Source organism: Prionailurus bengalensis, chromosome B2, assembly GCF_016509475.1.
Source record: "Prionailurus bengalensis isolate Pbe53 chromosome B2, Fcat_Pben_1.1_paternal_pri, whole genome shotgun sequence".
Lineage (NCBI taxonomy): Eukaryota > Metazoa > Chordata > Mammalia > Carnivora > Felidae > Prionailurus > Prionailurus bengalensis.
This window is the reverse complement of record NC_057349.1, coordinates 32,554,353-32,579,615: the sequence shown is the minus strand read 5'-3', so window position 1 is coordinate 32,579,615 and position 25,263 is coordinate 32,554,353. Positions and strand designations below refer to the sequence as shown.

General features: G+C 48.2%; 1 protein-coding gene across 1 annotated transcript in view; it reads left to right on the top strand.

Annotated features, from left to right (window-relative positions):
* The window catches only part of LOC122489432 (diphosphoinositol polyphosphate phosphohydrolase 1), a 134,688-nt gene extending 118,367 nt beyond the window's left edge, over window positions 1-16,321 (top strand). Inside the window, exons 3-5 of the mRNA XM_043591204.1 lie at window positions 67-111; window positions 4,969-5,053; window positions 7,851-16,321. Coding sequence (XP_043447139.1) covers window positions 67-111; window positions 4,969-5,053; window positions 7,851-8,029 — 309 coding nt within the window. The 3' untranslated portion in view covers window positions 8,030-16,321. The remainder of the gene's footprint in view (window positions 1-66; window positions 112-4,968; window positions 5,054-7,850) is intronic.
* Window positions 16,322-25,263: the final 8,942 nt, after the last annotated feature.

Sequence of the window (25,263 nt, the reverse complement as noted above, 5' to 3'; positions counted from 1 at the left end):
TGATTCAGAATGAGACCAGCAATGTGAACAGTATTAATGTGTTAATTTTTCTTTTTCACTTTTCAGGCTGGAGTAAAAGGGACATTGGGAAGATTAGTTGGAATTTTTGAGGTAAGTCAGTTAAAATCTTTGGTGCAGTTGGTATCATATTAGTAACCATATTGTGTTATGTATGTGTGTGTGTGTGTGTATACACACACACACAATGTATATATATACATACACACATATACGCACACACACACATATATATATATATATACATGCATGTATACATGTATATATACATACATATCTTTGTCTTAGTCCATTTGGGCTGCTATAACAAAACAGTGGCTTATAAACAATAGAAGTTGATTGCTCACAGTTCTGGAGGTTAGGAAGTCCCAAGATCAAGGCACCAGCAGATTCAGTGTCTGGTGAGAACCACTTCCTGGTTCATAGCTACAGTTTCTCCTGCTATCCGAAAGTAGGGTGTTCGTATGCAACCTTTTGTAAGTTGAAGTGATAAGAAGTGAATAAGCAATTAATTTATATGCAGACTTTTTTTAGCATTTCCAGAACCAAAACAGTACCTCTCTCGGGCTTTTCTCATACCTCAGGACACATCTTGTTAACGGACGGGCAAAGTAAATCAAGATAAAGCACAGATGCTCACAGCCTCATTTCAAAGCCTTGGCGGCTTGATGAGGAAATGCCGAGTGTCGCTCCCGGGGAGGGAGTTTGGGGGTGCCGCTCCCCACGTTCCAGATGTGCACTGCTGCTCTCGTGGCTCGCTGCAACATAAATGCTAAATGGTGGTTTTGCTTTTCACCTCTTTTTTATAAAAGCAAAACTCCTCTTCGGATTTCTTTCAGTTAGCAGAAATGGGTACTAATGTAGGTCTTCTGTAAAAGTGAAGCGTCATACCTAGAACTTTTGAAAAGCAGCACATTCCAGTAGCTGTCTCTCTACATGTTCTCACATGGCAAAAGAGGGAAGGTTGCTCGCTGGGGTCTCTATCATGGCACCAATCCCATTTGTGAGGGTCAGTGCTCCTCACCTAATCCCTTCCCAAAGGCCCTCTCCTAATGCTATCCCATTGGGAATTAGGATTTGAGCCTCTGAATTGTGGGGGGAGCGTAAACATTGAGTCCGTTATAGTCTCAATCTAGCATAGATGCTGTCTTTGTTTCACTGACTTTTCAAAACAAAGCAGCACCAGCAGAGAATAACTTGCTTTCTTCTTTAAACTCCCATAGTCTCCTCCAAACAAATAGAATTATTTGTAAGTGCAGGCGTACCTCAGAGATACTGCAGGTCCAGTTCCACACCACCGCAATAAAGCAGATATTGTGATAAAGCAGGTCAAATGTCTCTTTGTTTTTGGTCAGTGCATATAAAAGTTGTATTTACACAATACTGTAGTCTGTGAAGTGTATACATACACTTAGAGTACCTATGTTAACATATATACCTTTATTTAAAAATACTTTATTGCTGGGGCACTAAAGTCAGTCGGTTAAACGTCTGACTCTTAGTTTCAGCTCAGGTCATGATCTCACGGTTTGTGAGTTCGATCCCTGCATTAGGCTTTGTACTGACAGCATGGAGCCTGCTTGGGATTCTCTCTCTCTCTGCCTCTCCCCCACCCACACGCACACGTGTGCTCTTTCTCTCTCTAAATAAATAAACTTCAAACCCTTTATTGCTAAAAAAATGCTAACCATTGTGACCTTTCATCAAGTTAAGTTATAATCTTTTTGCTGGTGGAGGGTCTTGCCTCCATGTTGATGGCTGCTGACTGATCCAGGGTCATGGTTGCTGAGAGTTGGGGTGGCTGTGGCAATGCCTTAAAATAAGTTTGCTGCATCGATTGACTCTTCCTTTCATGAACAATAGCTGTGTAGCAGGCAATGCTCTTTGTTAGCATTTTACCCACAGTAGAACTTCTTTCAAAATTGGAGTCAGTCCTCTCAAACCCTGCCACTGCTTTATCAACTACATTTATGGAATACTCTGAATCTTCTGTTATCGTTTCACCAGTCTTCATAGCATCTTCACCAGGGGTAGATTCCATCTCAAGAAATCACCTTCTTTGCTCATCCACGAGAAGCAACTCCTCATCTGTTAAAGTTTGATATGAGCTGGGCAGTCCCGGGTGGCTCAGTCAGTTAAGCGTCTGACTTCGGCTCAGGTCACAGTCTCGCGGTTCGTGAGTTCGAACCCCACATCGGGCTGTGCGCTAGTGGTGTGGAGCCTGCTTGGGATTCTCTCTGCCCCATCCCCACTTGCGCGCGCTCTCTCTCTCTCAAAATAAATAAATAAATAAATAAATAAATAAGTAAGTAAGTAAGTAAGTAAGTAAGTAAGTAAGAAAGACACCTGGGTGGCTCAGTCAGTTAAGCGTCCTACTTCGGCTCAGGTCATGATCTCACAGTTTGTGAGTTCCAGCCCCACATCGGGCTCTCTGCTCACAGCTCCGAGCCTGGAGCCTGCTTTGGCTTCTGTGTCTCCCTCTCTCTCTGCCCCTCCCCTGCTCTCACTCTGTCTCTGTCTCTGTCTGTCTCTCTCAAATTAATTAATTAATTAATTTAAAAATTAAAGAAATAAAGAAGATGTTTAAATAGGTAAGTAAGGTTTTAAAAAAAAGTTTGATAATGAGCTTGCAGCAGCTCAGTCCCATCTTCAAACTCCACTTCTGATTCTAGTTCTCTTGCTGTGTCCACCATATCTTCAGTTATTTCCTCCACTGAAGTCTTGAACCCCTCAAAGTCCTTCACAAAGGTTGGAGTCAACTTCTTCCAAACTCCTGTTAATGTTGGTATTTTTACCTTTTTCCATGAATTACCAGTGTCCTCGAGGGCATCTAGAATGGTGAATCCTTTCCAGAAGGTTTCCAGTTTACTTTGGCCAGATCCATCAGAGGACTCACTATCTATGGCAGCTGTAGCCTTATGAAATGTATTTCTTAAATAGTAAGGCTTGAAAGTTGAAGTCGCTCCTTGACCCATAAGCTGTGGGATGGATGTTTTGTTAGGCATGAGAACATTAATCTCAGTGTCCATCTCCATCAGAGCTCTTGGGTGACCAGGTGCACTGTCGATGGCAGTAATATTTTGAAAGGAATCTTTTTTTTTTTCTGAGCAGGAGGTCTCAGCAGTGGGCTTAAAATATTCAGTAAACCATGTTGGAAACAGATGTGCTGTCATTCAGTCTTTGTTCCATTTATAGAGCACAGGCAGGGTAGATTTAGCAGAACTTTGAAGGGCCCTAGGATTTTTGGAATGGTCATTGACCATTGGCTTCAACTTTGAGTCACCAGCTACCTCTAAACAGAGAGTCAGTCTGTCCTTTAAAGCTTTGAAGCCAGGCATTGACCTCTCTAACTATGAAAGTCCTAGGTAGCGTCTTTTTCCAATAGAAGGTTGAAAATCTGTTGTTGAGTGTAGTCACCTTCATGATTGATTTTAGCCGGACCTTCTGGATAACTTGCTGCAGCTTCCACATCAGCACCTGCCACTTCCCCTTGCACTGTGGTGGGAGGGAGACGGCGTCTTTCCTTAAACTTTATCAACCAAGACTTTCTTCTGCAGCGTCCCCACCTCTCTCAGCCTTCATAGAATCGAGGGTTAGGGCCTTGCTCTGGAATAGGCTTCGGCTTCCGGGAATGTTACGGCTTCTTTGATCTTCTATCCAGACCACTCCAACTTTCCCCATATCGACAATAAGGCTGTTTGGCTTTCTTGTCATGCGTGTGTTCACTGGAGTAACGCTTTTGATTTCCTTCAAGAACTTTTTCTTTGCGTTCACAAGTTGGCTAACTTGTACAAGTGGCCTAGCTTTCAGCCTTTTTTGGCTTTCCACATGCCTTCCTCACTGAGCTTAATCATTTCTAGCTTTTGATTTAAAGTGAGAGTAAGAGACACAATTCTTTCTCTCCCTTGAACATTTAGAGGCCACTGTGGGGTTATTGATTGGCCTAATCTTAATTTTGTTGTGTCTCAGCAAATAGGGAGACCCAAAGAGAGGGAGGATGACAGGGAGGGGCAGGAATGGCCGGTCAGTGGAGCAGTCAGAGCACACACATTTGTCAGTTAAGTTCACTGTCTTACAGGAGTGTCGTTTGTGGCACCCAAAACAATTACAATAGTAACATCAAAAATTATTGATCACAGATCACCATAGCAAATATAATAATAATAAAAAGTCTGAAACACTGTGAGACTTACCAAAAGGATAGACACGAAGTGAGCAAGCACTGTTAGAAGAATGGCACCTATGGGCTTGCTCGATGCAGCGTTGCTGTAGACGTTTGAGTCGTAAAAAAGCAGTCGCTGTGAAGCACAATGAAAGAAGATATGCCCAGATTATTTATCCCGTCCCTACCTCTCTTCCTCTTCTCTCAGGGTGTGAGGAGGGCAGATAAGTGTAGAGAAGACAGGAGGAAAAAGAAGATCCGAGTCACTATCGCAGAGGTGGAAGAAACAAGGAAATAGGCCGGGGTAGAGGTTTGGAGGGAGGCGGAAGCAAGTGAGAAATCGGGAATAGAGATGAGCAAGGTTAGCAGAAGGGGAGATGCGTGACGTCAGAGCTCGCTTGCACTGATAGAACCCCCGCCACCCGCAGCCTCCTCTCCTTGTGTTTCAGCGAGTTAAATTTACTTGGTGCCTTTTGCATGAGAGATCACAAACTTCATTCTCACAGCATTCCTGTGAGGTTGTACTGAGGGGAAGGGGAAAGAAAAAAAGAGATTAAAGCCTCGGCTTTAGAAGCCCAGCCAAAGAGCACAACCTTAAATGCAAGCGTGGCCTGTTCTAAATAGGCCATCTGGCACCATTCCCTGTATGATTGATTGTAGGACAATTAAAAGTGAAAGGAATCCTCATATCTGTGCTCTGGACATATGGCTAAGAGTGTGTTTCACTTAAGTAATCTCAGCTCTCTAAGGGAAAGATGTTTCTCTGTCCTTCTCTCTTTGCCCTTCAGAACCAGGAGAGGAAGCACAGAACGTATGTCTATGTGCTCGTTGTCACAGAAGTGCTGGAAGACTGGGAAGATTCAGTTAACATTGGTAAGTTGTCCCTAGATAGCCTCCAAAATGCTCCCCACAACGGGCCCTGGCCCACAGGTCATCACCCAGAGCCAGAAGCGAGCCTGATAAATGAAATAATAGAAGGATACGTTTAATGACACAAACATGTCCATTTTGGACTTGTGAGAGTTAGTATTTTGAAGTGTTTAAAAGGAAGTTGAAGTTGGGTACGTGGTCCACAAATAGAAACATAGCACGTAAAAATAAGAAAAGACTGTTTCTAAAGTCGAATCGGACCCTCCTCAGCAGGTACCGACCCTCCTCCACAATGCCGGCCACGAAACCCCACTGAGAGCAGACCCTCGGTTGTTCCTTGTGATGATGCTTGTTCACATGGTTGGAGAAAGCTGTTGGTTTGGTAGGGTGAGCCTCTCCCTCCAGAGTCATTTAATAGACACGGAGTCGTGGGAGTAGTTTCCAGTGTTAGTCCTATTACCCTTTGGGTGCCCCTGCCTTTCTCCTAAGGAGCCGGTTTTTTTGATCTCTCAAATCACTATTGGATGTGTATCTTTTGAACTAAAAACATAGGTGATCTAATGGTTGGTTCATGGTTTAATCTTTGGCCTCTAAAGGAAAGTATATTCTAGAAAAGTGTAATACTAATTTAACAACGTCTGTTATAATCGGCAAACGGATAAAATTCGCTTGCTAGAACCTCTCCCTTTATTGTGTGTATGCGCTTTGCCACCATGGCCCTCACACTGCTGATCGGGGCATCTCACAGCCCTTCAGCTTTTAACGGCTTCATATCTGGTAAGGATGCAGTATGCTTAAGTAAATAAATTCAGTGGGGGTTATTAAAAATAGACTCCTTGACAGCCAGTGCTAGGGCTTTAAAAGGAGACAGAGATGAGTGTGGTGTGGCCCTGTCCTCAGAGCACTCTGTCAGGCGGGAGTCACACACTTGTGAGAGGAATTTTCAAGGTACCATTGCTCTATTAATATCCAACGAGCCTTTCACCTTGTACTACTTCTGAGAACTGAAATAATGAAATAATCTAAAATATGGAGGCTAAATCTGCAAGCCTTCCTTCCAGTGAGCCTTTTCCAGGTGGAAATTGGGTCTTAAACGGACACCTCCGTGAAGGATAAGTGAGCTAAGGCACACTCGTCTGATGGACTGTCACGCAGCTGTTAAACGCGGACTTACGAAAGCTAGCGTACCACGGGGAGGTGCTTATGAATTGGTGTTGGTGAGTGAGGAAAGCAGGGTACCGACCGATACACACATGACTTAGAGCTACTTTAAATAGGAATTTGAAGTGAAAACAAAAACGAGGGACCGGCTTTGACCTACAGAATCGGCAGTGACGAAAGACAAGGTAGCCGTGCTGGCGGGGTGGGTGAGAACGGCATCCCAGCACACAGGCAGCCCTGGGGCTCGGGATGGTCTTTCTGGAAAGCAGTTTGGCATTACAGGTCACAAGGTCTTCAGAGCCCAAATGTTTTATTCATCTCAGTTCTAGGCATCTTCCCCTGGGAGGTTAAAAGAAAAACAGATAAAGTGTTTTTTTTTTATTGTAGCATGATTTATAACAACTAAAATCGCAGACTGTTGATGTCCAGTGATGGGGACGCGGTTGCGTGAATGGCAGCACGTCCATGCTGGATGTTACGATGTAGTGCAGCCATTAAATGTCACGTTTGGCATAACCTAGAAGAGCGCTCCAGAAACGGCGTGAAGTAAAAAAAGAAGTAATAACAATACTGATCATAAGCAAGCTCTTAACAGCATGTGCTGTGTGCCAGGTCTTGTTCAGACGGCTTACATATTAATCCTCACAGCAGACTTGTGAGATAGGTGCACTGTCCCTACAGATGAGGAAAGTGGGGCACAGCTCAGTACCTAGTGCAGCCACTTAGGCCAAACTGACAGTTCATGAGAGCCAGTGATGCGATGGGAGCCCAGCAGATTCGCTCCAGCAGCCATGTGTCCAACCACAGCACTCTTACTAGAGCTTCTCGGGATTCGGGGCATCTTAAAAGCACGATCCCAGTTACAGCTGTGAAGCGCAGTGCCTTCTTCCAGTTCGATGAGGGAAAAGCAAAAGGCACTAAAATATTTAGAGTAGTCCTTTCTAGTTTAGAATGTTAACGGGTAATTTCCATATTCTTCATACTTTCTTCCATTTTCCAATTTTAAGCAATTCTCTTTTACTGTGAGAGAAAAAATAAAGGATTTTAAAACACGAATTTGGGCGGGGGGCGGGGGGGGGGAGGTAAGATAACAGACCGAAAAGTTAATAGTGATGGTGTTCTTTTTTAAAAAATATTTTGTAATATGTTAGTACAAAACTCTTAAACGCAAATTTTAAATGAACATCTGATTGATTACAAGCAGCCATCCTAATAATTCTGGAAGCTGACGCTCATGTTGAGTTTTGCAGGAGGTGGGGATGCTGGCTGCGCCTCGGGTGTGTATGTGCAGGCCGAGCAAGGCCCAGAGGCCCAGCAACGCAGGAAGAGACCACGAGCAGCGGCTCTCTCTGGAGGGCGCGGTGTACCGTTAGCCCCTCACTCTTCAGATGTCAGCATTGCACATGGTCTCTTTCCTGCATCTGACACCCGTAGTGTTGGAGGCATAGAAGTGGGCTTGCATTGTTCTTATAAGAAAAGAGAGTAAGGAAGACTAGCTCTGTAACGCATCGTCTTAAAGTGTTGATAACCGTTGGCTTTCCTGTTTTCATCTGCATTTTCTCCAGAGTTATAAGATCAGAAACTTTTTGTCGCTTCCCTTTTGTGCTGATTTTTTTTTTCGCTCTCTCTGCCTCCACAGGAAGGAAGAGGGAATGGTTTAAAATAGAAGATGCCATAAAAGTGCTTCAGTATCACAAACCGGTGCAGGCATCGTATTTTGAAACGTTGAGGCAAGGCTACTCAGCCAACAACGGCACCCCGGTCGTGGCCACCACGTACTCGGTTTCTGCTCAGAGCTCGATGCCAGGCATCAGATGACTGAAGGCTTCGTGTAAGAGGAATGGAAATTGGAAACTAGACTGAAGTGCAGATCTCCCCTCCCCTGCTCTTTTCACCTCTCCTCACAGGCCTCCTCTTCAATAAGACATGATGGGCGGCAGAGAAAGGGTTTATTGATGATGTTGCTGTTTGGTGTTAAGTGATGGGCTTTTTCTTCTCTTTTTATGGAGGGGGGCGGGGGGATGGGCATGTAATTTGTAAGTACTTTGGTGCATGATCGGTCCCTCCCTTTTCACACCCCCACAATTGTCTAAGGAGACAAACAGCCTTCCCTCTGCCTTGGATTCTGAAGTGTTCCTGTTTGTCTCATCCCAGCCCTGGCCAGACATTTTTCTTTGATTTTTAATTTTTTTTTTATTAAAAAGATACCAATATGAGATGACACCTTTCAAGAATTTGTCCTGTACTGCGCTGTTCAGTCCAGTAGGTTGGTCACTTCCACTGCAGGATACATTTATCTACACATTATATACTGGGCATATAATATGTAAATAAATGACTTTTAGAAGAGGAATTTAACCGTTTAATTTTTCAAGGTTTGGTCTTGTTTTTTAAATTCGGGGTGTTTCTGGAATGGAGAGCCTCGGAGTTAATTTACCTTTTTGTTTTTGATGCTAGTGGCTAGGTAAGTTTCCCTGTCCGCTCCCCTTCCCCCAGTCACTGACTGTAGTTCTATAGGGTACGGAGAGTTTAGCTACCTTCCTAGTGCTCCCAGGACTCATGGCCTTCTCTTCTCAAAGCTGTGTTTCCATGCCAAGAAAGAAACAGGAAGAAACCTATTTTCTTTTTTATTATCGAGTCAGGAGCAAATGGCCTCAGCTCAGACCTGGAGAAACAATGATAGAAATTGAATTCCTCCCTACATGTTGACAATAGGGATTTGAACTGGATTCTTGGGATTACTCTCGCAAAAACTGGAGCATCGAGCTTTGTTTCTATCCTGCTGGTTGGAATTTTTTCCATAATGCTACTTATTGCCAACAGTGGCCTCTCTCCTTGTGCATACATGCCTTACACCATGCCGAATGGGATATACTGTCCTTGTGCTGAAGCATCCAGCTGTACTTGGCAAGCGCCAGGGTTCAGTCCCGTCCCCATCCTGGGTAACCATGTTAAGTTCCTAAAAAGTAACACGGGAGGAAAATTCAGGTGTTGGCTTATCTTTGTGATGTTACAGCATTTGGAATTGCACCATGGAGCATGCACAGAAATATTAAATTTGTCTCCCACTGGGATGCAGAAGGTCCACCTTCTGCTGAGAAATCGTGTGGGAGAATGCTCCGTCATTTACTAGAACAGCTACATAACGCGTTGGCTCAGCGCAGCTGTCGCGTTGGTCTCTGATACAGGTTTCATGCTGGCTTCATTTGCCAGTTGTGTTGTTCGGTTGGGAGGTTTACAGAAAAGGGTCTTGAGATCGAGGGGTGGGCCTGGGAGTGGGGACACTGATCAATCCCTGGTGTAGGACAGGAGTTCGTTGCTGTCCTCTTAGTGGCATCTCCTTTGTCAAAACGTAGCCAAGATGTGAAATTGAAATCGTAGTTCTCTTTATTTAAAACTTCTAATAAACACTCAAACGTTGAAAAGTTTTGCTCTTCCCTCCCACTAAAAGAGATGTGTGTATCCAGTAGGCCTGTGTCATTCAGTGTTCCACATTTTGGGGGACATCTTTCGGTGAGCTTTAAACTTTGCCGTCTGTTCTCAGTTTGCATCTTCTCCCAGTCTTGAGGCACCGATCCAACAAGTAGTGCCCACAGTTTCCTTAGGATGCTGTCCTACCTCTGGGATAGGGATGTCCCCAAGTCAGGGTCCCAGTGGATAGAAACAGTACCATGGGATTTGAGTCTAAATACCAACTCGCTGTTCACATGTCCTACTCAGAAACGAACATATTGCTGCTTGTTGCCTGATTGAGAGCATTGTAAGTTTCTGTCCAAAGAAATAAAGGAGAAAATGAATTAAATTCAACTAAGCACTGAGTGGAATCCAAAAACACATTCTTCCAACTAAATTCTACCTTTGTGATATGGATTGAAAGTACTTCGCAGGAAAACAGTCAGTACCCCTGAAAAGGGAACTGCAGCGTTCATAGTGATTTGTGCATTTTTTAAAATTGTCTAAGGATGCTTTTACTGGGCTGGTGTCACAACACGTTACCCTACCGGGTCCACTTGGGATTGATGTTGGCGTCTTTGGGTCAGGAAAGTGAACTGTGCCAAGAAGCATCTTTCAGTGACATGAATGGATCCTATTAATGCAGTTAACTGAGGAAATTGTGCTGATGCTTTCTTAACTGACAAAAAGAGGCTTTGTCCAACCAGAATTGTTGAAACTGGTGCTATTTTCTGTTGCACTGGGATTCTGATGAGCAGGGATTGGTGGTTTTTTCCTCCCTGGCACCCTTAACAACATGGCTGTCTTTCCTGGTGTGTGGTCATAGCCCTTTTGTGATAGATTACTTAGACCCCTGGGTGCAGTAGCCTTTGTACCTCCCCGGAGAAATCAAGGAGAGGCAAAAGGAAGCGCAGAAATCCTACTTGCAGAATCTTTCTTTGACGCTGATTTGCCATGAATTCTACAAGTATTCACCTGATTCAGACTTGACAGAAACCAGTTGTTGTGTACAGGGCAGGTTAATAAAGTCTCTTTCTCACAGTGAATTTGCATGTCCTAGATTCGGGTTATTACTGGAGCATCCATCACAGTCTTCCATGCTCAGGATAGAGAAAGATAGCATTGGATATTTTTAAATAAAACTTTGTTTTTAGTTTACAGATTTGCAGCCATTGGGGGAACATCAGTGAGGTTATGCCATCTTTTTGGACCAGGACTGTGTGTGTGTGTGTGTGTGTGTGTGTGTGTGTGTGTGTGTGAGAGAGAGAGAGAGAGAGAGAGAGAGAGAGAGAGAGAGAGAGAGAGAGAAAGGCTACCGGGAGTCAGCTGTATTAGATTTTTTTGTAGCCTCCCAGAATGGCGCAGCCCATGAAACAGAGGAGTCTTGATTTTCCCCATAGCAAACATAGCACGATGGAAAAGTTAACGAGTTGACCATGTTTTGTTTTTACAAGTGTCTGCGGCCCCATCTGCCCTGCGGGGAGAGGGCTCCCTCGCTGCTGAGTCTGAGCTGAGGCCATCTGGTGGGATCAAAGAGTGTGGGACTGTATCACCCGCCTTGAGGCTGCGGAAGGCCTAGGAGGTGGCTTCGCCGCAGGATTTCCGCCCTCTGCATCATGCTGAGTGGTGCTGTGGAGCTGTGAGGCACCTGAGGCTTCGCTTCTCGCAGCCTCTGGGGAGCAGAGTGGGTCACTGCCCTTCAGCAGCTTTTGCAGCAGTTTTGTAAACGTGTTGCTACCCGGTCAAGTTCCTTCTTGACAGATATTTTCGGTTTTGATGTTAGGAGTCAGTCTCTTAGACTTGCTTAAAAGAAAAAAAAAAAAATCACCTCTTGTTTTGTAAAGAAAACAAAAGTTCCACACAGGGCTGCTGTTCCTCCTTCTTCCCCTTTTGCTTCTCTACATCCAGTGCTCCTTGGAGGCTCACCCTGAACCTTGTTAACCAGAGGAGTAATCGGTCTTCTGCCGGACCCGGCTGTGCATTTCACACGTTGTACTTGTCATTTTACGGGCTTGTCAGTTCCATCTAGTGAGTGCTGCATTAATGCCTTCGTTGGTTTCCCCAGCTGATCTTTTTTTAAAACTTAGCTTAGCCTGAGCCACGTTTTCTTTGTTTTTTTGTTTTTTTGGTTCACAAAGAGGATCTAATAACCACAGAGCGATTTTTACCACAACTGTGTGATTTGTAGTATTTCTGAAGTGTTCTCGAAGTCCATCCCAGTTGAGAGAAAATTTAAAGTTAGAAGAAATCCCTGGAGAAGTCTTCGCAGTGGGCTGTATTTCTGCTTTAAGAGACACGAGGATTAAAATTGCTAATTGAGCCTTAGTTAAAATTGCTCATTGAGCCTCGTCCTGGTCCCATCTGCATTTCAGAAAATAATCCACATCTTTATAACAAATAGATGTGTTAACGCAAGCCGCTCTGGGGTGAGGAGATTATTCAGTGGTGATTACATAATGGGACAGCTCTTGTGGTTCTTATTCTTGAAACTCTACAAGAGGTCAGGCCTGAAGCTATGCAGGTCATACTGCCCAGTTGAGGCGACAGTCACTTCTTCTGAGCCCTGCTGGGATGGAACCTACTTCCCCAAGGCTGTGGGAATCTTCCAGACTGTGCAGCTGTCCATGTCAGTGACCTCAGCCTTGCTCCATCCGGGCACCCATCTCGCTTAGAGTAGGTGGGGAAGCACCACAGGGTCAGCTTCTGTTCTCCAGGGTGAGCCTTGCAACAGAGACCTCACCATCCCGGAAGAGCTGTATTTTCCATGTCACTTTAGATGTCACCTAAACCGACGAGACATTCGAGATTTTCAGGTAGTAAATTGGGAAGCATTGGCTGCAATCCATAAAAGATAACTGTTGTCTGTATGTTAGGTGACTTGAGGTCACCGCAGCCCCTGGGAACCTAGAGATGTGAGGCAGACTCTCCTTTGGAAGCCAGCGTCCTTCTTCTGCCTCTAAAAGGGCAGTTTCACATTTTGACCACATTTTTGCATTAGCTGATAACCCTTCAGGGATGTGAGAAGCCTAATCAGAACATCAGAGGAAACGATACCTCTCACCTTCAGATTGATCAAATGGTTTGTCCTCCTAGTCCCCTTAAAAATTAATAAATAAGAGAAAGAATGCCGTTTGGTGTTGGTTTGGACACACTCCTTGAGCTGAGGCCAGTAGTCACGTGATTTTGTTGAGTCTGCCAATAGGAAGCCTTCTAAGCAAAAGAGGCATGTGTCTCCCCTAACGCTTTGTTTATAGTGATGATTTGGCGAGCTTTTAGCTGTCTTAAAAAAGGCGATTGTCCACTTGGAGGGGAGCTCTGAGGGAAGCCGAGTTCACTCTGAATTCACACCAGGAGGGATTTTGCTGGAGAAGCAAGTGCCTCTGGCCAAAAAAGTAAGATTAAGATCTGAAAGGTGGACAGGCATTGCTTCTGTTCCTTCGGCAGTCGGCTAATAATTAACTCTGGGTTTCCTTTGGTTTACATTCTCAGTTCTTAACCCCAAACAGGGGCCCCTAGAACACCAAAAACGGCATTTAAAACGCTGGAGATGGCCTTTAAAAGGTACAAAACAGCAGCATTGCCATATTCCAGGTTCATCACCATTTCCATATGCTCCGCATCCTTCCGTACGCACTGCAGCCCGGCCAGATATGGAGACCGCGTCATCACTGAGTTGAGAAACAAATTCTGGGTCTGGAACAATCACCTGCCAAATTGCTTACCGTCCGTGGAAGTTGTCTGTGGGGGTGTACCTTTCACAGAACATTTCAACAGTACAGTGAAATTGCTCTGGGCTTGACGTCCCAGTCAGGCATTTGGGTCAAAATTATAAGTCTTTAGGCCTCCTTAGGAAAAAGGAAAGATGCCTACGGCCCAGTGCTGGGCCTTGAGACTGTACCCCCCCTCTCCCTAGGGTGGGGCGAAGTGGCACCTCCAGGAAATCATTTTTCCAGTGAGATTGTCCATAAATCCCGACGGGACTTATGAACCATAATCCCAGTGTGAACCTGTCATAGCTCTCTGATGCTCCACTGAAAATGGTATGCTAGAGCGGCTCACAGATCCTTGCAGCTGCTTTCACCTCTTTGTGGTCCCATTGCGGGGAAGAAAAGCTTTTCGGGGTCAAACCTTGGTCTTTAACCTCTGGTTTGTTGTGGAGAAAATGTGTCACTGACACATGATCTGAAGAAGACCTCTCGTTTTGGTTACTCGAGTCCAGCAGCATGACGATATGCCGCACGCCAGGGAAGGTAGAGGCCGATTGCCAAGACACCCAGACCCCAGACTGGTCCATTCCACAGCGAGCCTCCATAGGGAACGGGTCTGAAGTTAGGTCTTGGAGAACTTCAGAGCGCTGAGGTGAAGGAAGGACTCCGAGGGCCTTTGCTCAGCAAGCAGGCAGCTTGTGCTCATCCCCAGAACATGAAGGAGCTTCGAAGGGAATGGCAGGCGTCTGGGCCACAGCCTGCAGACACGAACCTTCCCTTCTGCCGCTTCCCACGTGGCTGTGCGCCTTTTGCTCTGAATCCAGGGGGAATCTCCTCTCCAAAATCGAATTTGCTTCTGTTTTGGTTAACCTCTGAGAACCTCACTCACCCTTTCACTCCCACCTGTGGATGGACGTAGACGTGTCGCTCGGGGCCCGGGTGCGTAAGTGAGCATAGCCCAGCAGCACAGTGTTGTATTTCGTAGTTAGAAAAACAGCTGGTCCACTCTGTTATAAAAGAAATACAGTCTGTGGTGCAGTTTTGTAAATATCAGGTCTGTTTTATTGCTTCGTGGTCTGAAAGCTTTCCGCCGGGTTTGTAATCAAGGAAAAGGCAGATGGCTAGAATAGGTAAAATTTAGTTAATACCTCTGTCTTAAGAAAGATAGCTGCCAGTTTGCCATGTGCGTAAGGAGGTCAGGAGCACTTGAGGATGTGGGGGGCTGTTGTGAAAGGAAAGCAGGTGGCTGTGGCCTGCCCACGTGTGTCAGAGAGAGAGGACGTGGAAGCCCGTTGGTAGCATCTTTAGATTTGCTCTGGCCGGCCCAGCCTTTACTTCGTGGATCTTGTCTCCCATCCTGTCCAACGACCTTGCTAGGGAATGGGCAGCGAGGCCCCAGCTCTGTTTGCCCGGCTACAGGGTGTGGCCTCCAAACGGTATGAGGTTTCTTGAAGGGGCTTCCTCACTACGATTCCCTCCACGTCACTCATCTGCCGTCAGCATCAAAAAGGTTAAACTCCCCGGGACCATGCCAGTTGTAAAACAGGTGAACTAAATGTGCTTTTTTTTCCCTTTCGCAAGTGTGTTGTCCAGATGCAGTCCCCCTTTGGCCAAGTTCAGCAGGAATTTCCAGGGAACCCCTTCAATTGAGGCAAGTAGCCAAGATGTTTTGAGTTTTTTCCCCAACGGACAAAGTCTTTTGTCTCTTCCCCCTAGTGCTCATACATTTTAGCTGAATCTTAAAAGGTCAAGTCTAGTAATAGCTCCCTCCAGAACTGAGACGAGAGCGAGGGGCCCTTGCCCCCGGGGACCAGTCCCCCGGGGCACCCCGCATGCTCGAACTAGACTGTTCTGATCCCACCACGAGTCTGCTGCTGTCCCCTTCCATCAGGGCCACCCAGAAGAGCGGACAACTTCACCTTCCCATCATTAGGTCACCTAGCCCCCTGGTGACCATTCTGGAGGGAGAGTGTGTGTATCACCTGCCTCGGCGGTGTGCCTCCCGTTTGTAGAAAGGGTAGAAAGTGGAACATCCAGTGGGCCAAGCACTGCCATCCTTGGAGAGGCTGGCAGAAATGACCCCAGCGAGCTCAGCACAACTGAGGAAACCAAGGAACGGCACTTATATGGGAGGAGGGGTTGGCTATGGTCCTTTTACCTCTTGGGACCTGATGGTGCAGTATGTGAAACTGGATTGGGAACCCTGTCACCCTTCCCCGCAGTGCAAATGCACCCCAGGACTTAGGAGCTTCCAACCCATGGGTGCACGGTCTTATTTTCCATTTCTTGTTTCCAAAACCATTTTGCTTGGTATTGCATGGAAAGTCCCATTTTCCTTCCTTCCTCCTTGGGGCCACCTGCCCAGACCTGGCCCCTTCCCCAGTATCGTCCTAGCACTCGCAAGCAAGACCCGCGCGCGGTGCCCGGAGGCATTGAGGGGAGTGGAATTTGGTCTGGAGAAGGCGGCAGATACTGACTATTCTGGCTTCCTCTTCTCAGGGAGGGTGTTTTTAGGCTTCCTTCACACCCCTCCTGTGGGTGCCATCGGGTTGTGGAGGAAGGGCTGAAGAGAAAGGGAGCGGTGTCCAGCCAGCCCAGGTTTGGGTCCGAGACAGGTACACAGATGTGAGTCCCACTCTCCCCCTTTACTGGCAGGCCCGTCATATGTAACCTTTCACCTTTACTAAAGTGTCTGCTTCTGCCGTGCCAGCAACAGAGGACAGACAGACCCTTCCCTATAGTCTGGATAGAGCTTTGGTACTTGCCCTAAAGTTTCACCGTCCCCACATCCCACTCCTTTTTGTAAAAACGATGCTTAAGCCTGTGAGCGTGCTGTTCCTTTCTATGTGTTAATCAGTTTCCTTCCATTTGAGCTGTGTGGGAGGGAAGGGCATTGGAATTGTAGGTTGTAATCTTGTGCCAACCAATAAAAACCAGTATTTCACACACATCCCTGCTCAGTGTCTGGTCTCTTCTTTCTCGAGGTTTTCCTCGAGACACCAGTCTTCTTTGGGTTTCACCCCCCGCTCTCTGCTGCGGTCTTGAGAGTCAGAGGTGGCCCTGTTCGAGGGAGAAGCGAATTGGGAGAAGCCCATGGCAGGCGGCGAGACTCGGCGCTTGGTTTCCGCCAGCCCTGCTGCGAGGTGCCCAGGGAGACTCGGGTGGCCTGCCCCCCCCCCATCCCAGTGGGGCTTTCCTTCCTTAGGAGCCCAAAGGGGTATGGAAGAGAGGTGAGCCACATCTAGGACAATACGAGAGTAGGGCAAGAAGTTGCTTTCCTGTGTGGGACCAGGAGTTGGCTGCGGGAGAGTCAGGAAGCCTTTATTTCAAGGACCTTGTCTCCCGTCCTCTCCGGTGATTTGGGGACGGCTGGAGAGGACGGGATGGGCTAAAGGGCTGGAGCCGCGTTCGGAAGAGGTGTAGCGGCAGGACTTGCGGGCAGAGGAGAACGGGCAGGAGCCATCGGTGGGAGAGCCACGCTGAGTAACCTGGGAGACCAACAGAGAACATTGTGGGCTGTCATGAAAAACAAAGCATGATGAGGCCAAATTACGAAAGACCAGGAAAGCCCGGCCAAGGAGTTTGGCTTGGTACACGTAAAGCATTCCTGAACGAGATAGTCCCGTAATGTCGCCCGTGTTTGAGGAGGAGGCAGCAGGAGAGGTCGGAGAGGAGTGGTTTGGAAGCTTGTGCTGCCCAGTCCATGAGGTGATCCAGACTCAGGGAGCAAATGAACCTGGGGATGAAGAGAGGGATATAGAAGCAAGAATAAAGAGCATGTCACGATCAGATAAACATGTCCATCCGCTGAGGCAGGCCGGCCTTCCTGGAATTCTGGTGGCATCACCACTAGCCAAGTTTCGTAAGCGAACAAACCTGATGTGGTCCGTGTACCCAGAGGGTCACTACCAGGCTGAGACTCACACGGAGACCTAACTCACAATGGACTGAGGTGGATGTGCCGGGACGACAGTTGGCTTTTGTATATGATGATAAATGTCAAACCAAGTTAACCTGGTTAGTGCAGTGGCTATCTGTGTGGGTAGCCAAAAATAGGCAGGAAGTTGGTTACGGAACAATAATAACCCGATGACTTCATTCCACCAAGGGCAAGTGCCCTATCAGTTGGCCAGGGCACCCTGGGCCCCTAAACTCTGATTCCGCAGCCCTCCTTTGTCCGTCCTGTGATGATCACCCCTCCTTTATCAAAGGATTCCTTCTTGTGCCAGATGGAGTGTGCACAATGAGGCCGTGAGCTTATAAACGCTGACACAAGGGATGTGCTATACTTAACGAAACTACCAGATGGCAATCTCTAATGGGGATCTGGGGTCCCCAGAACTCTCCACTCTCCCGTGTCCGACTGTGACGGGCCATTACGCAGGAGGCCCATCACCATCACATTCACTACCTGTTGATTGTTCTTCACCCTCGGAGGATAGATGCAAAACTAGGATTATTTTGCTGCAGCCTGCTGTTTCTATAGCCTGTAGGACAAGAGAGAGGTCTGTAGGGTCCCCAAAACTTTGTGCACGGGTGAGGGGAGGAAATGAGCTCAAAGGACATCGGTGCAGCTCTGACCATCCAAGCCAGACTTAGGTTGGCACAATTCTCGCCCATCCCTCAGGCAGGCTGGCTCCCATCCTCTCCAGAGACCTGATAATCGTACCCAAGAAAGCCTGGCGTTGTAAACCATGGTCTTGTTTGCTTACCGGTTTCAGTCACATTTGGGGTGTGAAAGGTTTATTTTACCTCCTCGGTCTTGTGACACCCAGCGAACAGCCTCTGAGGATGCAGCCACGTGGCTCCATGTTCTGTGTCCTGAATACCAGCAACGTGCTAACCCCAGGACACACAGTCCTCACAGAGGCACCTGCTTGGGTGACAGATGGCATGAAATCGGAGAGATGACAGCCTGGGGAGGTAAGCCATTAGGGGTGGGGTGAGAGGGGACGATGGAGAGAGCTCAAGCAGGAGGACCATAGGGTGGAAAAGAGGAAGGGACCGGGCGCCCCGGTGGCTCAGTCGGTTGCATATGCAACTTGGGCTCAGGTCACGATCTCACAGCTCATGGGTTCGAGCCCCGTGTCGTGCTCTGTGCTGACAGCTCAGAGCCTGGAACCTGCTTCCGATTCTGTGTCTCCCTCTCTCTCTGCCCCTCCCTTGCTCGTGGTCTCTCTGTCAAATAAATAAACAACAGGGGCGCCTGGGTGGCTCAGTCGGTTGAGCAACCGACTTCAGCTCAGGTCACGATCTCAGGGTTTGTGAGTTCGAGCCCCGCATCGGGCTCTGTGCTGACAGCTCAGAGCCTGGAACCTGCTTCCGATTCTGTGTCTCCCTCTCTCTCTGCCCCTCCCCCACTCGTGCTCTGTCTCTGTCTCAGAAATAAATAAACATTAAAAAAATTTTTTTAATAAATAAAAAAAATTTTTTTAAGAAAAGAGGGAGTCGGAAAAGGGAGGAAAGACACGTTGAAAGGCTGCCTGCTGTAATAGAAGAGTGAGTGTTGCAATTAGACCAGGGTTCAGGTCTCAGCTGCTGACAGGCTCTGTGATCTTGGACAAGTTACCATCCCTGTTCCCTCCTATTCGGTGGGAGAGAAGTCTCTTTTTGGTGATTGTCGTGAGCCTTCAATAGGTAAAGGAATGTGTGGACGGGGCACCTGGGAGGCTCTGTGAGTTAAGTGTCCAACTTCGGCTCAGGTCATGATCTCGTGGTTCACGAGTTCAAGCCCCGCATCGGGCTCTGTGCCGGCTGCTCCGGATTCTGTGTCTCCCTCTCTCTCTGCCCCTCCCCCGCTCACTCTGTCTCTCTCTCTCAAAATAAAATAAAAAACATTAAAAAAATTAATAGTAAAAATAAAGGAATGTGTGCAACGTCCAAGTTGGTGCGTGATCATCAAATGGTAGCCGTGAGTGGACACCTGTGTGGGAATCGCCAAGGGCCGTGCCAAGGTCACTGAGTCACAGCACATAGAGGTCATCACAACACAGAGGAGTGACAAGTGCAATACAAAGGAGGCTGAGGGAGGGACTGAGGAGCCACCGTCTGGGATTCAGAGGGATGAAGGAATTCTCAGCTGAGGGGACAGCGTGTGCAAGGGGAGGCCACGGCACCGTGCTCGTGTAACGGCAAGTTGGCTGGAACACGATATCGATAGTGAGCCCGGAGGAGAGAGAGAGAGACGGGAGGTGCCGCGGGAAAGGTCAGCTGGGGTCAGGTGGCTTGGCAGGCCGTTTGAACTTTACTCCGCATGACTGGGAAGCCAACAAAGGTTTTAAAACAGAGCAGTGACTGCATCGGGACGGGCATCTGAGGAAGATGATACCAGCATCTGCCGAGCGGTCCCGGTGTTCCGGGCCCTATGGCCCGGCAGTGTGTTCACGGCTCTGCATTCACATTTCGGCTCTGCATTCCCGCGACGCGTAGGACCTATATCATCGCCACTGGGTGGTAAAGGCTTAGGGAAGCAGACTGCTTTTGAAAGGAATTGGACCAACTCATTCGAAAAAATCGTAGGGTAAAGTGCCAAGGACGCCTAACGATAATTGTGAAAAACAAGGGAGAATACCGGGCTACGAGGAAGTCCTGTGTTCTGTCTGTAGTAAGACTTAATATCAGGGGTGGGGGTGGGGGCCGCCCGGCTCAGCCTGTAGAGCACGCGACTCTTGATCCCCGGGCCGTGAGTTCGAGCCCCACGTTGAGGGTAAAGATGACTTAAATAACAAACCTGAAAAAAAGGGAATCAGATACCATTAAAAAAAAGATTTCGGGGCACCTGGGTGACTCAGTCGGTTGCACGTCCAACTTCAGCTCAGGTCATGATCTCACGGTTCCCAAGTTCAAGCCCCGCATCGGGCTCTGTGCTGACAGCTCAGAGCCTGGAGCCTGCTTGGGATTCTGGGTCTCCCTCTCTCTCTGCCCCTCCCCCACTCATGTTTTGCCCCCTCTCTCTCCCCTTCCTCTCTCTCTCTTAAAAATAAATATGTATTAAAAAATTAGAAAAAAAAGATTTCCTATAGGGGCAACCTGAGAGGCTTAGTGAAGTGTCCAACTCTTGATTTTGTCTCAGGTCATGATCTCATGGTTCGGGAGATCAAGCCCCGCATCAGGCTTTGCACGGACATCGAGGAACCTGCTTGGGATTCTCTCTCTCTCTCTCTCTCTCTCTCTCTCTCTCTGTCTCCCTCCCCCACTTATTCTCTCTGTCTCAACATAAATAAACTTTAAAGAGAAGAAAATTTCATATAAAGATATAGTAACTAAAACAATGGGATAGAGAAATAAATGAGACAATAGAACAGAACAGGGGACCGAGAAACAGACCCATGCAAGTTGGTAATATGTAAAGAGCCAGAGGCAACATGCACCTGAGTGGGGAAAGACCGGGTTCTTCAGCAAATGGTGTTGGAAGAGCTGACTGGCCAAATGGAGAAAAATAGATTTAGCTCCTTACAACGTACATGAAAATAAGTTCACAAATGTGTAAAATGAATACCTCTTAGAATAAAAATGGAAGTTCAGTAATATATCTGGGGCCACCCAGGTAATAAATGGAGACACTGTATCTCGTCAAGCCTGAGGGGTCTGGTGCCAGATCCTGCCCTCTTAACCCACTCGGTAGGTGCTCTGTCCCGGTCCCTTCAGAGTGTTAGACGGACCAGTGCAGACAGACACTGAAGGCGGGGCGGTGGCGATTGGAGGCTGGATTGGCAGCCGGTCCCCACATACCTTACGTGAAGGATCGCTGGGCAGGTAGAGGGAGGGACTGTCGCCGTACCCCCGTCACTCAGTCGACAGATTGGGCACCGATGATGTCCCACCCCCTGCCCGTGTCCGTGTGAGGGATACCATCACAAGCTCAACAAACGTTTACCGAGGGTGGTCGTGTTACCGGGTGGGTGTGAGAAGGATAACAGTAAGGCAATGGCAGTGAATCGTTGCATGGTAGGGCTGGGAGGATTTGGGAGATCAACTGTCCAGTCCTCTTGTTCTACAGATTGGGAAATAGGCACGGTGAGAAGGGACTTTTCTCTTTTTTCACAGTATTCTTGTTTGGAACGCTGAGCAAAGAACACAGCTCCCTGGCCGTGTTGTCAATAACCGGCTCCTCTGTCTTTCTTGGCGTGAAATTATCTTTTTCGTTTTTTAAGTTTATTTATTTTGACAGAAAGAGTGTGGGTGAGTGGAGGAGGGGCAGAAAGAGAGGGAGAGAGAGAATCGCAAGCAGGATCCCTGTTGAGAGCGTGGACCCTGAGGCGGGGCTCGATCCCACAAACTGTGAGATCATGACCTGAGCCGAAATCAAGAGTCGAACACTGGGGCGCCTGGGTGGCTCAGTCGGTTAAGCGTCCGACTTCGGCTCAGGTCATGATCTCGCGGTTTGTGAGTTTGAGCCCCTCATCAGGCTCTGTGCTGACAGCTCAGAGCCTGGAGCTTGCTTCGGATTCTGTGCCTCCCTTTCTCTCTGCCGTCCCCCCCCCCCTTGCCTCGTTCTCTGTCTCTCAAAAATAAATAAATGTTAAAAAAAATTAAAAAAAAAAAAAGAGTCAAACACTTAACTGACTGAGCCACCCAGGTGCCCTGAAATTAACTTTTTTTTTTTTTTTAACTGGTTATCCTGCTCTGGCCACCAAACACTATCCAGCCAATGCCAGGCAGGTCGAACCCTGTTTATCACTTCATTACTCATTCAACCATTTTTTAAAATGTTTTTATTTATTTTTGAGACAGAGAGAGACAGAGCATGAGCTGGGGAGGGGCAGAGAGAGAAGGAGACACAGAATCCGAAGCAGGCTCCAGGCTCTGAGCCGTCAGCCCAGAGCCCGACGCGGGGCTCAAACTCACAGACTGCGAGATCATGACCTGAGCCGAAGTCCGACGCTCAACCGACTGAGCCACCCAGGTGCCCCACATTCAACCATTATTTACTTCCATCTTTTTTGTCCCCATGTTCTTCCCTGCAGCCTTTCTATAGAATTCCATCCCGGAATGACCCCATTCATTCCTATCCCTCCCTATGCAAGAGCTGAGCCTGCCCAGAGAAAACCATATGCTGTGGGGTCACCATGGGTTCATGCCTCCCCTCCACGGAGCCTCCGGTGCCACCCATCAGTGGCCAGCGACTGCCACATTGACAAGTCCAAAGGTCACTTTTCTTCTCATCCGACTTCACAGACCCCTCCCTTCTCCCACTGATGTCTTCAGCAATACTTCTGAGTCTCCTCCCACCCATAGCTTTCAGAATAAATTTCCAACTCCTTAGATTAGTATTCAATATCTTTTGTGATTTGGCCCCTGCCCACCTCTGCAGACTCTTTTCCTGCCACTGACCTTGCCCTTCTTTACCCCTGGCCCCAAAGAACTTTCTGCTGTGCCCTTCTTCGGGAAAGATCTCTGCGATTCTCTCCCGTAGGTGGGGTTGTGGAATTCGGCATGTGCCTTCATTCCAAAGGCACCTTCTCAGGCATGGAGAGTATCTCTATGTTCTTGGTATCTGGCTGAGTGCTTCAGAACAGGTACCTAGGAAATGGAGGTTGGAGGAAGCTAAGAGCCAAATGGCATTGTGGGAACGTCCACAGCACAAGGAAATGTATGCCTGATGTCACCCTCTTCTCTAGACAACACCACCAGCCGTACACACGCCCCTTCACTTTTCCCCAAACTTGGAAAGAAGCCCGTGGCGGCCTGACCTCAGGGATCTGGGGGAGGTTGGGGAGGGGGGGGGGAGGGAGATGTTTGGACAGGGGGAGGAGAGCACCACAGTAGTCTCTTCCCTTTGGGATAAGGGTGATGCTCAACCAGCGTAGCACCCACCGAGTCCCCCTCCCCAGCTTTCTCTTCCTGCCTTGAGTTTGTGGGTTGGAGGGGAAGAGGGGGAAGGCGCTTCTTCAGGGGGGAGGAAAACCCCAGCTCCTATTCCCCTGATCTCTCAGCCCAGGATCCTGAGAACCTCAGGGCGGAACCTAATGGAAGGCTGGTCACTTCCTGTGCGGCCTGTGCCTGCGACCAGCCACGGAAGCCAAGTTGGGATTGAGACCTGGGAAGGGCAGGGCAGTTATGGATATTTGCAGATCGAGGGGCGGAGTTCAGGGTAATTTGTGTGACTGGTGGGGAACTTGATTTGAGAAAGTTGAGCGGACCCACCTGTATAACAGCTAATACTATCTGACCAGCGCTTTCCAGTTTACAAAGTACTCTCCCATCAGTTCAAACAATTCCTTGGACACCTCCTGCCGACACAGGGCCAGGGGCCAGGGCCTTGACCTGCACTTATACCCTGAGAGGCGGGTGCTTTGATCCCTACCTCATTGTTGAGGGAGCTGAATGAAGCCTGGAGGAAGAGTGAAGCGCAGAAGGAAAAATCAGTCGGGTGTGGGTCAGGTTCAGAAGGTGAAGGAAAGCCAGAGGGAAGCAAGTCGGGCCTCTGGTGGTGACAGGGGCTGGCCAGTAAAAAGGTGCCTCCAGCCGCCCCTTCCTTCTGCTGCATTTTAAGACCCACTTAGTCCCTCCTCACTCTTTCAGGATGTGCAGGCCCGGCCTGGGGGCACCTGATGGCCTCCATCGCTAGCCTTGGCCCTGCTGGGCTTTGGAAAGAGGGTGAGCCTCCTTCCTGATAGTTGCAGACAAATCACCCGGGCCTCTGCTATTTGGGGGCCTGGGGTGGGACCATCACGTAGTCGAGGCAAGCCCAGGGCTGGAGGCCAGGGTGGGAGGGGCCCTACTCCTGGAACTTCTGGCAGCTCCTGCGAGGACCCTGAAGTGGAGAGAGCCCCAAAACAACAAAAAGAGACGGCCTTGCTCCGAGGCCCCGTGCCTCACCTCCTCCGACCGCCGGTGACATCACAACGGCAGGAACAGGGACTATGGGGACCTTCTGCCTCAATCCCAACCGGCCTTGATCCCAGAGTGGGGTGGGGGCCGAGGCTGACCCTGCTCTACTGGCCAGTGTCTTCTCAGAACCTCTTCCTCCACGCCTCCCTCCTTCTGGAGCTGGCCGCCCCTGCTCCCCCTGCCTGGGGGAAGACCCACAGGCTTCTGAAACAGGCAGAGGAGCAGCTGAGTAAAGGCACAGAGAAGGTGCGAAAAAACAGAGGGGCTTCGGGCAGAACGCCAAGTAACCTAGCAAAAAAAAAGTGAGCCGGTGTGAGAAAAAGCCTAGAAGGAAGCACCCTCTGAAGTTGGGGTTATTGAGTACATTTTTTCTGTGTTATGTTGCACACCCTCCAGCTCTTGGTAATCTGTTTTTGCGGTGAGAAAGGAAATCATCCCTTACCCTTAAAGGAGCATTTTATTATTTACCTGATGTTTAGTCCTTGTATGTTATTCCTGCCAACCAGCCGATCATCTTATTTATGAGGTGATTAGCATTTTGGAGGCAGGGACTCTGAGACTCCATCGTGGTGAATGACGGACTTGAAGGCACAATAGCAGCCTGTGGTCTGTTCTGGAGCTGTTCTGTGTGTCCCCGAGAACAGTGCCTATTCTGTTGTCGGGAGGAGTGTCCCGTAGTCTTTTAGGTCCAGTTGGTTTCTAGTGTTTTCCAAGTACTCTATTTCCTTACTGATCTTCTGTATAGGATATTCTGTCCATCATTTGTTTTAATGTTTATTTATTTATGAGAGAGTGCAAGTAGGGGAGGGGCAGAGAGAGGGGGACAGAAGATCCGAGGAGGGCTCTGCGCTGACAGGCTGACAGCAGGCAAGCCCGATGTGGGGCTCGAACCCACTAACTGAGAGATCATGACCTGAGCCGGAGTTGGATGCTCCACTGACTGAGCCACCCAGGCACCCCGCCCCTGTCCATTATTGAAAGTAGGTGCCTGAGTGGCTCAGTCGTTTGAGTTGATTTCAGCCCAGGTCATGATCTCACGGTTCATGGGTTGGAGCCACC